The sequence below is a fragment of the Podarcis muralis genome, chromosome 5 (genome assembly GCF_964188315.1).
Source record: "Podarcis muralis chromosome 5, rPodMur119.hap1.1, whole genome shotgun sequence".
Taxonomy (NCBI): Eukaryota; Metazoa; Chordata; class Lepidosauria; order Squamata; family Lacertidae; genus Podarcis; species Podarcis muralis.
In genome coordinates, this window is record NC_135659.1 from 1,997,422 (window position 1) to 2,009,538 (window position 12,117).

At 46.1% G+C, this 12,117-nt stretch overlaps 1 protein-coding gene across 1 annotated transcript in view; it reads right to left on the minus strand.

Moving 5' to 3' along the window:
* C5H1orf21 (chromosome 5 C1orf21 homolog) overlaps positions 1-12,117 on the minus strand; it is a gene marked incomplete at its 5' end in the record, with an annotated part of 152,227 nt that overhangs the window by 12,666 nt on the left and 127,444 nt on the right. The window contains one exon of the mRNA XM_077928103.1: positions 4,825-4,901. Within this exon, the coding sequence (XP_077784229.1) occupies positions 4,825-4,901 (77 nt within the window). The remainder of the gene's footprint in view (positions 1-4,824; positions 4,902-12,117) is intronic.

Below are 12,117 nucleotides of genomic sequence, written 5' to 3' on the forward strand. Positions count from 1 at the left end.
AGTTGACCTGCATCTTGGGGTGGCCTGTAACCCAGGCATGATCCTATCTAAACGTCAGCCTTCTGGCAGGAGGCTGATTCAGGATACACACCCAGGGGCATAAGCCAAAGCCTACTCTCATCTGTAATCAATAAAGTTGTGGCCATTTTCAATTCCAGAACATTGTTGTGTCAATTTTTTACCTGTTACCACCTCGGCCCTTCCTGTCCTCAGGGCACACTGTGTGTGGGCCTCTGTCAGAAGTCAGCCAGCAATAAAATCACATGGAATAAGTGAACTTTACTCTTTATTAGAAGAAACTGGATTTGCTCACTCTGGCCTAGTGAGCACCACAACTTTTCTTTGGTAAGTCTTGCCCAGTGCCGGATTTGTGTATAAGCTAAACAAGCTATAGTTTAGGGTCCCACTCTCTTGGGGGTCCCCAAAAAAATTTAAAGAAGAAAAAACCTGGATGTACATTTCCAAAATATAAGATAAAAAACAAATAAAATAAAACCTACATACAGCAACAGTGTTTTGTGTTGTGTAGGCTCCTATGATGTAAGTAATGGGCCCTGCCTGCTAGCTTGCTCCCTAAATTTTCACATACAAAGGGCCCCATTACCTTCAGAAGCTTAGTGCCTCATCAAACCTAAATCTGGCCCTGATCTTGCCCCTCCTTCCCACAGCTGCCTAAGTCTCCTCTTCTCTTCTCCCAAGCAATCTGAGACTATGACAGCGTGCCTACCTTTACTCCTCCCGCTTCATGCCTCTCCTGTCGCAGCAGGAAGGGGAGACACCCTTGCTTCTTCACCAGCCTGGCTCATCTCTGCCTCTGGGCCTCCCTCATCCCACTCTCCTGCTTCCACCTCTTCCCTAGGACTTGCCTATGAGAGCATCAGATGCCCACTGCCGATTTGCTCCAGCTGAGAAGATTAAAGGCAAATCCACCCTGAGGCACAGGCAGGATGCAAATATACACTGTAAAATGGCACTCTCTCCTGTTGTATACTGAACTGTGCCACCTCTGTCACTCACACTCACCAACATATTCTAGATGGAAATAAGGACTTCTGTGTTCTTTAAAGCAGCTGCATTCTCGCATTACTGCCTGTGACGTCCCCATCCATTCATACACATTGCTGAAGGCAGGCTGTATGTTGTATTTATTTACCTTAAGGTTAACTGTCCTGCGCGGATTTGAAAGCAAACATGGTGTCTGTCCTTTCAGTTAAAAGTACATTAGAAAAACAGCAATCCTGTAATTCTTCAAAATCAACGGTGCCAGCTGCAGCATGCGAAATGGCAGGGAAAACGCGATTCACTAAAGATGGGTACCAGGAAAACAGCATCCTGGATCCAACCAAATGCCTATCTAGTTTAGCATCTGAGTCTCACAGGGGTGCCTATGGGAAGCTTGCATGCAGGACCCAGATTTTGAGTCCCCAAAACTGGCATACAGGGGCATAATGACGGACAGTGGAAGTAAGGTCAGTAATGTCAAAAAGGCTACCCGTGGCTTCTAGCCAACTGTCCCTGTTGCACAAGGGTCATTAAAGCACACACCGAGAGCTGTAGCCTGGCAGATCTGAGTACGACGTAAAAGAGCCCTGCATATATCACTGCCTTGGATGAGAGGGAGCAAATTCAGAAGACAGATCACTACTGAGGACTTGAATTACAGGGGAGACAGACGGTGCCTGGCCTCCTTATTTATTTTTGCAAAGGCTACCGAAGGCATGGTGTGGATAAACTTTGGTTGAGTTGGGGGGCGGGAGCTCGTTGATTCCATTGAGCCCTCTCACCAAATAATGTGAGCATTACAAGCACCAACGTTGAAAGCGAGGGTTTTGCAGGGCTGCCCATAGAACCAGTCAGTCATGATTTATAGCTTTCCCCTGAAAGGTCTTTCTGTAAAGTTCAGATGTAGCACAGTCCCTCTTTAACACTAAACTCACTGAAAATCTCTAGTACACATTGACATTTCCCAGGCCAGGTTCTCTCTCTCTCCCCACCCCCAAAATCACTTCTCTCCAGGCAGAAGGTCAGATAACTTACTTCCATTAACCTCGCAGAACCATGAGGCCCAGGTCAGCGGGACCATGTTTCACAGCAGTGTGCAGGATTGGAAAAATACTATTATTAGTTGCCAGCAAAGTGCTGTCAGTGCATTTGTGTGGTACAGGACAGAAGCCGACAGACCCTGCCCCAAGGGAGAATAAAAGCTGAACACACAGAGTAAGGTCAGATGCTCTCACAAAGCCAGAGGACACGGGGTAGGGGGCTGCTCAGGGGATGAGCTGGGAGCATTTTGTGCACGTTCAGTAGAAGAGGTGGCCCAGTTATGAAATTCACAGAAAGATTTAGGTTGAGGGTGTAGGAAAACGTTAAATGGCACAGGGTCAATTTATGGGATCACACTCCCCCCCCCCCCCAAACCATCATTTAGACATAACATCACCATCCCTCTAAATTTTTCATTTATTAAACAAGCACACATTTGTGTTACCAGGACTGGCATATGCCGCAACTTTATAAGTTTATTTTATTAAGGAGGGGGCTTTATCCCCTTATTACTTTTTTTGGCGCTTCTGCAAATCTTGGATTCACTCTTGGAAGTGAATCAGGTTAACAAGCTCATTTGGCAGTGTAACAAAATCAGCAGTACTTTCAACTAGTCCTCATGCAGCTTACCCCTTTTTAAAAGTAAGCCCCTTTTAGCAAAGAGCAGAATGCCAGGGTGAGCAAACCCCAGCCATGAAGCCACCTATACCCCAACTTCTCCCTCTCGGGATCAAGTCATGTGCAGAGACATAGTTCTGCTATGTCATTTATAAAAGGTGACAAGGAAATGTCAGGGCAGCTTGACATGCAGAGCATGGCAGACACAGCCTGTTTACTCTACAATGCCACCCAAAATAACAACAGTAGATCATTTGAAACCAAGCCTTGCTTCCTCTCTAGGGGCCAACACAGTTACGTTTTGTTTGTTCACAAGACAAAGGTTTTATTTTTAGAATGATTACGGGGATGGCACTTGTAATTACTAACAAGGGATGTATGTGTGAAAAAGTTAAATGATTCGCTTGTAATACTAAATATCCCACAAGCACTGCTACTGCAGCCCATTATGTAAGAAATTTCATTTTTACAACAATCTGAACAGGTGGACTGTGAAAACAGCAATGTTGCCATGTATCTGCGCTAGCATTCCCCAACCTAGCACCCCACAAATGCTTTGGACGTCCATACCCATCAGCCCCAGGCAGCATAATTCAAGCCATCTGGCAGGCACCAGGTTGAGGAAGGCTCACCTGGACCTGCCAGCCTGCCCTTCTGCCAGGAGACTCTGTTCCATCCGCCCTCCCCTGGTTTCAGTTTTTATTTTCTATCTGACACTCAAAATGCTATAGCTATAGAACATGCTCAGTCCTCATCTGGCTGGGGATCTTTTTGGTAGTGGGGTTGGTGGAAGGGGTGTTTCATTAGGGTGTTGTTGTTTTTTTAAAGTATTCATTTACTTCTGCTAACCTCAGGTTTCCTTCAAGCATACAAATATCTCCCTCTTGTTTCTCGCTGGCTCTGCTTTGGCTCCATTTCTTTTGGCATTCTCCCCACTGCCATTACTCTGCTCAGAAGAAAGAACCTTCTCCTCCATGCAAGTTGGCAGAAAGCAAAAGGTAGGTAGCATAAGTGAGAAAGTACATAGACAAAGAAGCACAGCTGGGATGAGATGCTCAAGGTGTGTCACGCTTCCCATCCTAGTTCTGCTCACCAAAAGCCAGAAGATCCGTTTGCTTATTCCAGCAACCCAACTTGATTTCTCACGGCACCCGAAGAGAACTCGGTGTTCAAGTATGAAACCACTGCAAAGAGCTTCAGGTACAAGTCACAGGAGTTCAGCAACAAAGCTGTTTTTAATTGGCAGTGTTTATATCTGAAAGCAGAAAAGCAACACTACCCAAATTCTCATGGGCATTCCCTTGTCTTTGTGCAGATACCATGCCGCCTACTGCTAGGTACAGAGGCTGGCTGTGGCAGCCCCTAGGGAGACATCCAACTTTCCTCTAGTTCTATGGATGTACCAACACAGATTTTCAACCTCTGTACAAGATATTCTGATTCTGGGGCCTGAAACTATATTTTAAGCCAGATTTCAGGACTCAATGCTACAGCTCAGATTTAGATATTGTGTGGCTTGAACTAACCACAGTTCAAAATCCAAACTACAGCCTGAGCCATTGACAAACCAGAACTGAGAGCTGATTCTCTGCTTTGTTTCCCATCTGCTCAGCACTCCAGTGCAGTAGCTAGTTCGCACAATCCAAGGTCTTCAAGTCTGCTTAAACAAAGGCTACCAGCTTGGATTTGCTGTTTTCTCCCCTCTCACAAAATACAGTGTCCTGCTTTTTAATTTTTTAAAAATAGTTAAAATGGCAACACCTTGATCACAGTACAAAGCTGGAGTAGTCAATGTGGTTCCCTCCAGAAGTTGATGGGCTCCAACTCCCATCCACCCCAGTAAGCAAGGCTGGTGGAAATTGAAGTCCAAAGGACATCTATCTGGAGGGCACCATGTTAGCTTTCCCAGATATAATAATAATAAATAAATAATATAAAGTAACAAGCCAACTATTTAAAATATTAAGCAGCCAATCCAGAATGAAATAAAATAGGAAGACAATGTTTCAGCACGTCAAATAGACAGATGGAATCAGATAAGCCATGAGCTCTTCTGGGGAGGGAAAAGGAAAGTGGGGACAGAAATATCTCCCTTGGGTAAAACGTTTAATAGAAATTTCACTTTAATTCATCAGTGGAAAAAACCCCCAACGTAAGACTTACTTTGCTCTAGGTTGGTGTACTAATCCTGGAAGCTCTTTGTTAGGCTTAAGCCTTACATGTGAAGTGGCACTTTTTTCCTGAAAGAGAGAAAGAAGAGAGACAGACCAACCTGTTAGGGTTAAAAATAAGCAACATTTATTTGCCATCAGATTGCAACTGAATGATAAAAGAGGCCACATATAATAAACACAGCGGTGCAAAAAATACAGGAGGAGAGGCCCAATGTTACAATGCTGAGCTATGAGAAACCAGCTCATAGATCAACACCCTGTTCGAAAATATTGTTTGAACACCCTGTTCTACGTGTTACGTTAAGCTTGTTCTCTCTCCTCCACAGGGCCTAAAAGTGTTATATCCCCCGGTCTTGCAACAGATGCCAATCTCATTTTCTTACATGATCACATATGGACACACAGGGAATATATTCTAGAACTCACAAGGCGGGTGGGTGGATAATGGAAGCAGAGAGAAAACACGAAGAGAGAGAGAGAGAGAGAGAGAGAGAGAGAGAGAGAGAGAGAGAGAGATGGGTGAGGGAGGGACTCAGAGCTATGAAAAGTTTGGGATGTCGCAATGGAAAAGCAACTTTAGGCATAAAATCAGCCTATAGAGTCTATGGAGCGAATTTGGAGGATGAGCCAAGGAGCTGATGAGAAAAAGCAACAAGGTGGCTAGGCTAGTGAGAAAACATGGCTGTAAGTGTTACAGGCCATTTCTTAGAACACAGAGAAGATAGGATTCACTAGGACAGTGTTTCCCAACCGGTGTTCCGCGGCACACTAGTGTGCCGCGAGACATTGCCTGGTGTGCCGTGGGAGGGAGGCGGGCGAGTCGGGCGGCGAGAGGCGGGGCGGCGGCGAGGAGAGGCCGCCCAGCGCGGGGCTCTCGCCGTCTGCCTGCCTGGCTGCCTGCGTGGCGCTGACGTCACGGGGCTGTAACGTGCCCCACATAGGCACACGCGGGGCGGCGAGCGAGCTCCCTCCCACATCCCATCGCCGGCTCTGCACCAGGCGGTAGAGCTCGGCGAAGTCGCCGCGCTGGAAGGCCAGCAGCGCGCGCGCCTTGGCCAGGCTCTCGCCCGCCTGCGCCTCCAGGCACAGCGCCTCGGCGTCGGGCGGCAGCGAGCCCAGGAAGCGGCCCAGCCGGCCGGGGTCGCCCGCCTGCAGCAGCGCCTCGCACCCGCACGAGACCTGCTCCGCCGAGAAGCGCGGCGAGCGCGGAGGATCGGGCGCGGCGGAGGCCAGCCCCGCGCTTGGAGAGGACGCAGCAGCCGTCGCCAAACCCGATCCTCCTCCTCCTGCTCCGCCGCCGTCCTCTGGCTCTCGGCCGGGAGGAGCCTGCGGCGACGGGGCGGGCGCCGAAGTTGGCAGAAGTTGGCGCGCCTCCTCGGCAGCGCCTTCGTCCTCCCCCTCCTGCCTCTGCTCTCCTCCGGCGGCGGGGGCGCGCCGCCCTCCCCGGCCGGGGGGCTCGGCGGGGCCCGCGGGGAAGGAGGCCATGTTCGCGGCGCGCGGGATCGCGGCCCCCCTCGCCCGCCTCCGGCCCGCTCCCCTCCCCCTGCGCGCTGCCCTAGCCGTGCGGGTCTCCTCCCCCTGCACCGCCGTCCCCTTTCCACATCCTAGGAGCCGCGGTCCGCCTACCGCCTCCGGGCCGTGGCGCAGCTCCCAGCCCGGGCTGGCCTCCGCCTCCTGGGACGCGCGCCCACCCCTGCGGCCCCCCAAACTTTGGAGCAACTCTCCAGACGCTTCTCCCCCGCCTCGGTCTCCCTCCTTTCCACTTCTCTTCCCCCCTTCCTTCCCTCTTTCTTTCTCTTTCTCTCCCACCCGCCTTTCCTTCTATTAACTTTCCTTTCCCCTCCCTTCGTCCTTCCTACTTTTACTCCTGGGCTTCTCCCCCCTTTGCGCAGCCACAAATCAATCTCTCTCTCTTTTTCCCCCTCTCTCTCTTCTTTGCTCAGACGCAAAAAAGCGCCGCTTTTTGGAAATCCGGACTGCTGTCCCTGCTGAAACGATACTTTAAAAAAGGAAGAACCCACTGGCTCTTATTTCTGTTTAAAGCAGTAGATCCCGAACTCTTTTGGCCCACTGCCCCCTTGGTTCCACATCCCCCAGTGTCCCCTATGCTTACTCTATAGAAAGCATTACAGGGGTTAACGCGGCTCGCTAAGGAAGATATTAATAGAATTCTGCATTTGGGGGGAGACCCTAACAGTCATCTACCATTACCTTCTATGCTGTTACTATTTTTTTATTTTTTTTTACATAAGTAAAAAGTGACCTTTCCCCATCTGGCATGGTGGTGTGCCTCGAGATTTTTTTCATGAAACAAGTGTGCCTTTGCCCAAAAAAGGTTGGGAAACACTGCACTAGGATACAGTCATATACTCATTTTGGGTTACCCTGAAAAGCCAAATACCACAGTGAAAACACTCCAAATGAGGTAATCAAACCCTCAGGGTTTTCTCTAGGAAACAGGAACCTCCGTGTATTCCCGGTGCAGTTTATGACTCACTCACTCTCTTTTCCAGCCTTAGGAGCATCTCAAGGACCTTCCATGGAAGCAGTGGCAAGAAGGCCAAACCCCATAACAGGGGTGGGGAACCTCTGGCTCTCCACAGGTTTCTGAACTACAACTCCCATTAGTCCCAAGCAAGCCCAGCCACTGGCCAGGGGGGATGAGAAGTGTGGTTCAGCAACATCCAGAGGGCCAAAGGCTCCCCACACCTGCTCTAGAATGAAGCTGGGACCCTTCTCAGACGGGCCCAGTTCTCACTGAGGCAACAGATCTGTTTCTCAGTTTTAACTCTGCAGCTGGCAATGTGGGTGCTTGAATGATGGGATGCTTCTTCATGAAAACGAATACAGTGGTACTTAATTCGTTCCAGAGGTCCGTTCTTAACCTGAAACTGTTCTTAACCTGAAGCACCACTTTAGCTAATGGGGCCTCCTGCTGCCGCCGTGCCGCCGGAGCACGATTTCTGTTCTCATCCTGAAGCAAAGTTCTTAACCTGAGGTAACATTTCTGGGTTAGCGGAGTCTGTAACCTGAAGCGTATGTAACCTGAAGCATATGCAACCCGAGGTATCACTGTACCCCAACACAGAAAAACAGCAGCATCCGGGAGAAACCGGAAAGCTTCTTTCTGATATTTTATTTTCTAAAGTGCTAGGAACTGTTTTTGCATGGATGGACATTCAGCTTTTGCCAGCCCTTATCTGCAGCCTGCTTGCTAAAGTCCCGACATAGATTTGCCACCTCAACGATAACTAGGCCATCCTCTCATCTGTTCAGACCACTTAAGAGCTTAGTGCTTTTCACTTAAAAAGAAGAAGAGCTTTTGAATTTGTGAATTTAGAAGCTCAGTGCAGCTAATGGATGATTTTGCAACAACAGCTATCACTATAAGATTCTTGCTGGTGCCTGACACCTTCTAGGGATGCAAAATTACAGGCTGAAAATAAGAGACTAAGATTCAGATAAGCAATATTCTATGGCCTGGCTTTTGCTCAAAGCTATCAGCCTTGCCAGACCTTTCCACCCATTCTTTGGTAGTACAATATAGAGCCTCAGAATAAAGAGCACAGCCCATCTGCTGAGTTCTCTCGATCCCATGGGACAACTTTTAATCTTGCCTTGTCATAGCTATTTCAAGATATATTATTTGCCTGCATGCATGGAAAACAGAGACTGCTGTCAGACTGAAGGGAGGGAGGGAGGAGAAGGGAGGTGAGCAGAGAGTGCTACTGAGATCAGAACTAGGGGGAAGAAGCTACATGGGGAATGGGGAAAGCCAGAGGAACAAAGTCAGCATCCAGGCACATGTAGGCATATGGTACTATTGTCACAGACTGATCATGTGTTTTTTTAAAAACTTACTATAACAATGATTTGAAATTAACTTCCCACCGTTCTCAAGCTGGCTTACAAATGCTAGAAAAAAATACATGGTTAGGGCTGGACTATAAATGGTTTTCAACATTGTGATATATCACCAGCTAAACATTGTGATATACTGATATATCACAATATCTAAAATAAGGATGTTTCCCCCCACAATATGATTTTTGTGTGCGCACACACACACACATCAGGATTCGTGAGATATTGCCAGGTAAAAAATTATGAAAATGATTATCACAATATGGACTTCAAACCAATTTTGGATAATATATTGATATATCACCCAGCCCTATAATGGTAATAGAAAATTTGATGTAAATTTGCATTTGATTGTATGGTTACACAATTGAGAGTCAGCATGCTACTTTCTGGATCGTGAATCTCCTTCGCTGGCTGTAACAGCAAGTAAGAGGGACAGCACGGTTAAGAGCCAACTGTGGTTTCCGTTTAAGACAGGATTTGAAACCATGGTTTACTCCTTGTTTCAGATCCTGGGTTACAGAATTAACACCACTGCAGATGGACCAATTAACCATGATTAGACACAGCAAGGAGGGGGAATTTACATGCAATAAGAGATGCTCATGATTCTATAATGGAAACACTGCACCCAGGAATTTGGGGTGGCTTACAAGGCACTCTCTCATTTTATCTTCACAACAACCCTGTGGGGTTAAACCGAAAGAGGTCAATGAGTTACTCGAAGCTTCCCCCTATGTTTTAATCCAGCTCTCCCTTGCAAACGGCCAGAATGAACGAAGAGGAGCCAAGAGAGCGCAGTCTTCTCTCCTGGGGCACACACATTCCCGCTAAGCCATGGTTCTGCCCAGTGTGTCTATCACGGCAGTACAAGGCAGTTCCTATATTTCTGATGTTCCTATCTAGAGGCTTGCTGTGGGCAGACTGAAAGAAAACACATTAGTAGCTAAGTGCATCTAAATTTATCTAGTAACTTAAATTTGTTGTCTAGTAGGGAAACAGCCAACCTTCTCATTTATTTGCCATCTGTTGCTCAGCAAGATTAATAGGCAGAAGGAATTTAACAGCACAAATAAAACTGAGCCCAATTCAGACTTGGGCCACTCATTTTTAACTTGGCAGGTCACACTGTTTATTTAAAATGTCTATTCACAGAAATCCCAGATTTCTCACCCCCAGAAAGTATTATTCTTAAGTATCAACAAATTAAGGGAAGACTAATTACAAATGCTCTCTCAGCAGTAGCCACAGTGGTGCTCTCCAGACATAAGGACTACAGCTCCCATCACTGGCCATTGTGGTTGGGGCTGATGGAATTGGAGTCCACAAAACCCACAAGGCTACCCTTGTTCTATCTGGCTTCTGGTCCAAAATGGTATTTATACTCTGCTTAAAATGTTATTAGTGATTTGGAAAACGCAACCAAGAGCTATTCCCAGGGCTGCTGACTTTCAAGATTTCAAGTCTTGTGGTATAAGAGATTTCTGCAATGGTTAAAATTAAAATGCTTAGCGATAAAGCAAAACAGATTAAAAACCATGACAATGTAATCTCACTCTTGATAGCTCTATCATACAAATTGGGGGGTGGGGAGAGGAAGAGCATAATGCTTACATTCCAAAAATAAAAATAAAAAGACAAATTGTTGAATTTATTCAACTCTTTTCACTGATGCTGGACTTCAGTGACAACTGTGACCTTTGTTGGCCTGACTTTTAAGTTTGATAAATATAACTTCAGAGACTTTGACTTACTTCCCAGTTTACCTTTTACGAAGCCTATCTGAAGTAGGGAGATGCAGGGATTAGAAAAACAGCCTTCCCTTGACTCCCGGGGGGGGGGGGGGCGGAGCTATTTTCAAGACTAATATCCATGCAAAGGAAGGGGGAGGAATGAGACATGGGGCCAGATGGGGAAATCCCAAGGGCCACATCTGTCCCATGGGCTGGCAATTTATTGAACATGTAATTTTAAAACAAAAAGCAGATATAATTTGTTTGCAGGAGACACACGTGGCAAAAAACCACGAGAGTCCTGATTAATAAAAAGATTGGAATGGAATTTATAACTGTGGATAAAAAGAAGAAAAGAGGAGTTTTGCTGTATATTAATTCAAAACTTGAGCCCAAACAATTATTTAAAGACAAACAAGGAAGAGTGAGAGCAGTACAGATCATCTCGGAAAGTGAAAAAGTGTTGATAACTGGGATCTATGCCCCTAATGAAAAGAAAGCAGAATTTTATAAAAAGAGACAGACCTCTTAGAATATGCAGACCAAAAAATGATATTAATGGGGGATTTGAATGGGGTAGTATCCTTAGAAATGGACAGAACAATTAGGAAAACAGATACAAAGAAAGGGAGACTCCCAATAACATTTTTCAATTTGGTGGAAAATTAAATTTAATTGATGTTTGGAGATCAAAACATATTTTGGATAGGGAATATTCATTTTTCTCACATGCCGTATTTTTCGCTCTATAGGATGCACCGGATGATAAGACGCACCTAGTTTGGGGGGAAGGAAACAAGAAAGAAAAAAATTGAACCCCAGAAGCCAGAACAGCAAGAGGGATCTGGCTTCTGGGATAGCCTCTCGCTGTTCTGGCTTCGGGGACGGCCTTTGAAGCCTCCACAGGGCAGCGGGATGCCTTCACCCCACTGCCCTGCGGAGGTTTTGCGCAGCTAACCCCAAGCTAGAACAGCGAGACGGAGCACTGCGCAGCGCTCCTTCTCCCTGTTCTGGCTTTGGGCTTAGCCGTGCAGCCTGCATTTGCTCCATAAGACGCACACACATTTTCCCTTACTTTTTAGAAGGGAAAAAGTGCGTCCTATAGAGCGAAAAATATGGTATATGAAAGTAGTGCAAGAACAGACGTGATATGGGTCTCTAAAAACTTTATGGAAGGAAATTTGAATTAAAACAGTAAAATGTGATGGCATGCAATTGGGATAAAACAATAAGGATAAGAAAAAAGAGGTTTAAGTAAATTATGCAGAAAAGGTATATATTAAATGAACCAGGAAAGGAAATGGAGGGAAGTCTGGAGGTTAAAGAGAACCTCTGAAAAGATATTTTTTTCTTTTCTTTTCTTTTTCTTCTCTTCTTTCTTTTTCTTTGCTTCTCTTTACTTTTATTTCACTTTTTATTTTTTATGTTGGATATTTTGTCTCTTTAATTCTACTTGATGGAAAATACTAATTGTTGAAGTTGAAATTGTAAAACCAATAGCATTTATTTACAAAAAAATTCCTTGTGAGTTCTTGTCAGCATCTATGTACTGATGGTTGCTACCAGTGCTATTTTTCTATTAAAAAAAAGAGGTGCCTTGTTCTCTTATAAGGGCAATGGCACCCACCTGAGAGGTGCTAGAATTGAGTTCCGGCTGAAAATAAAACCCCGGTTGCTACACAGAT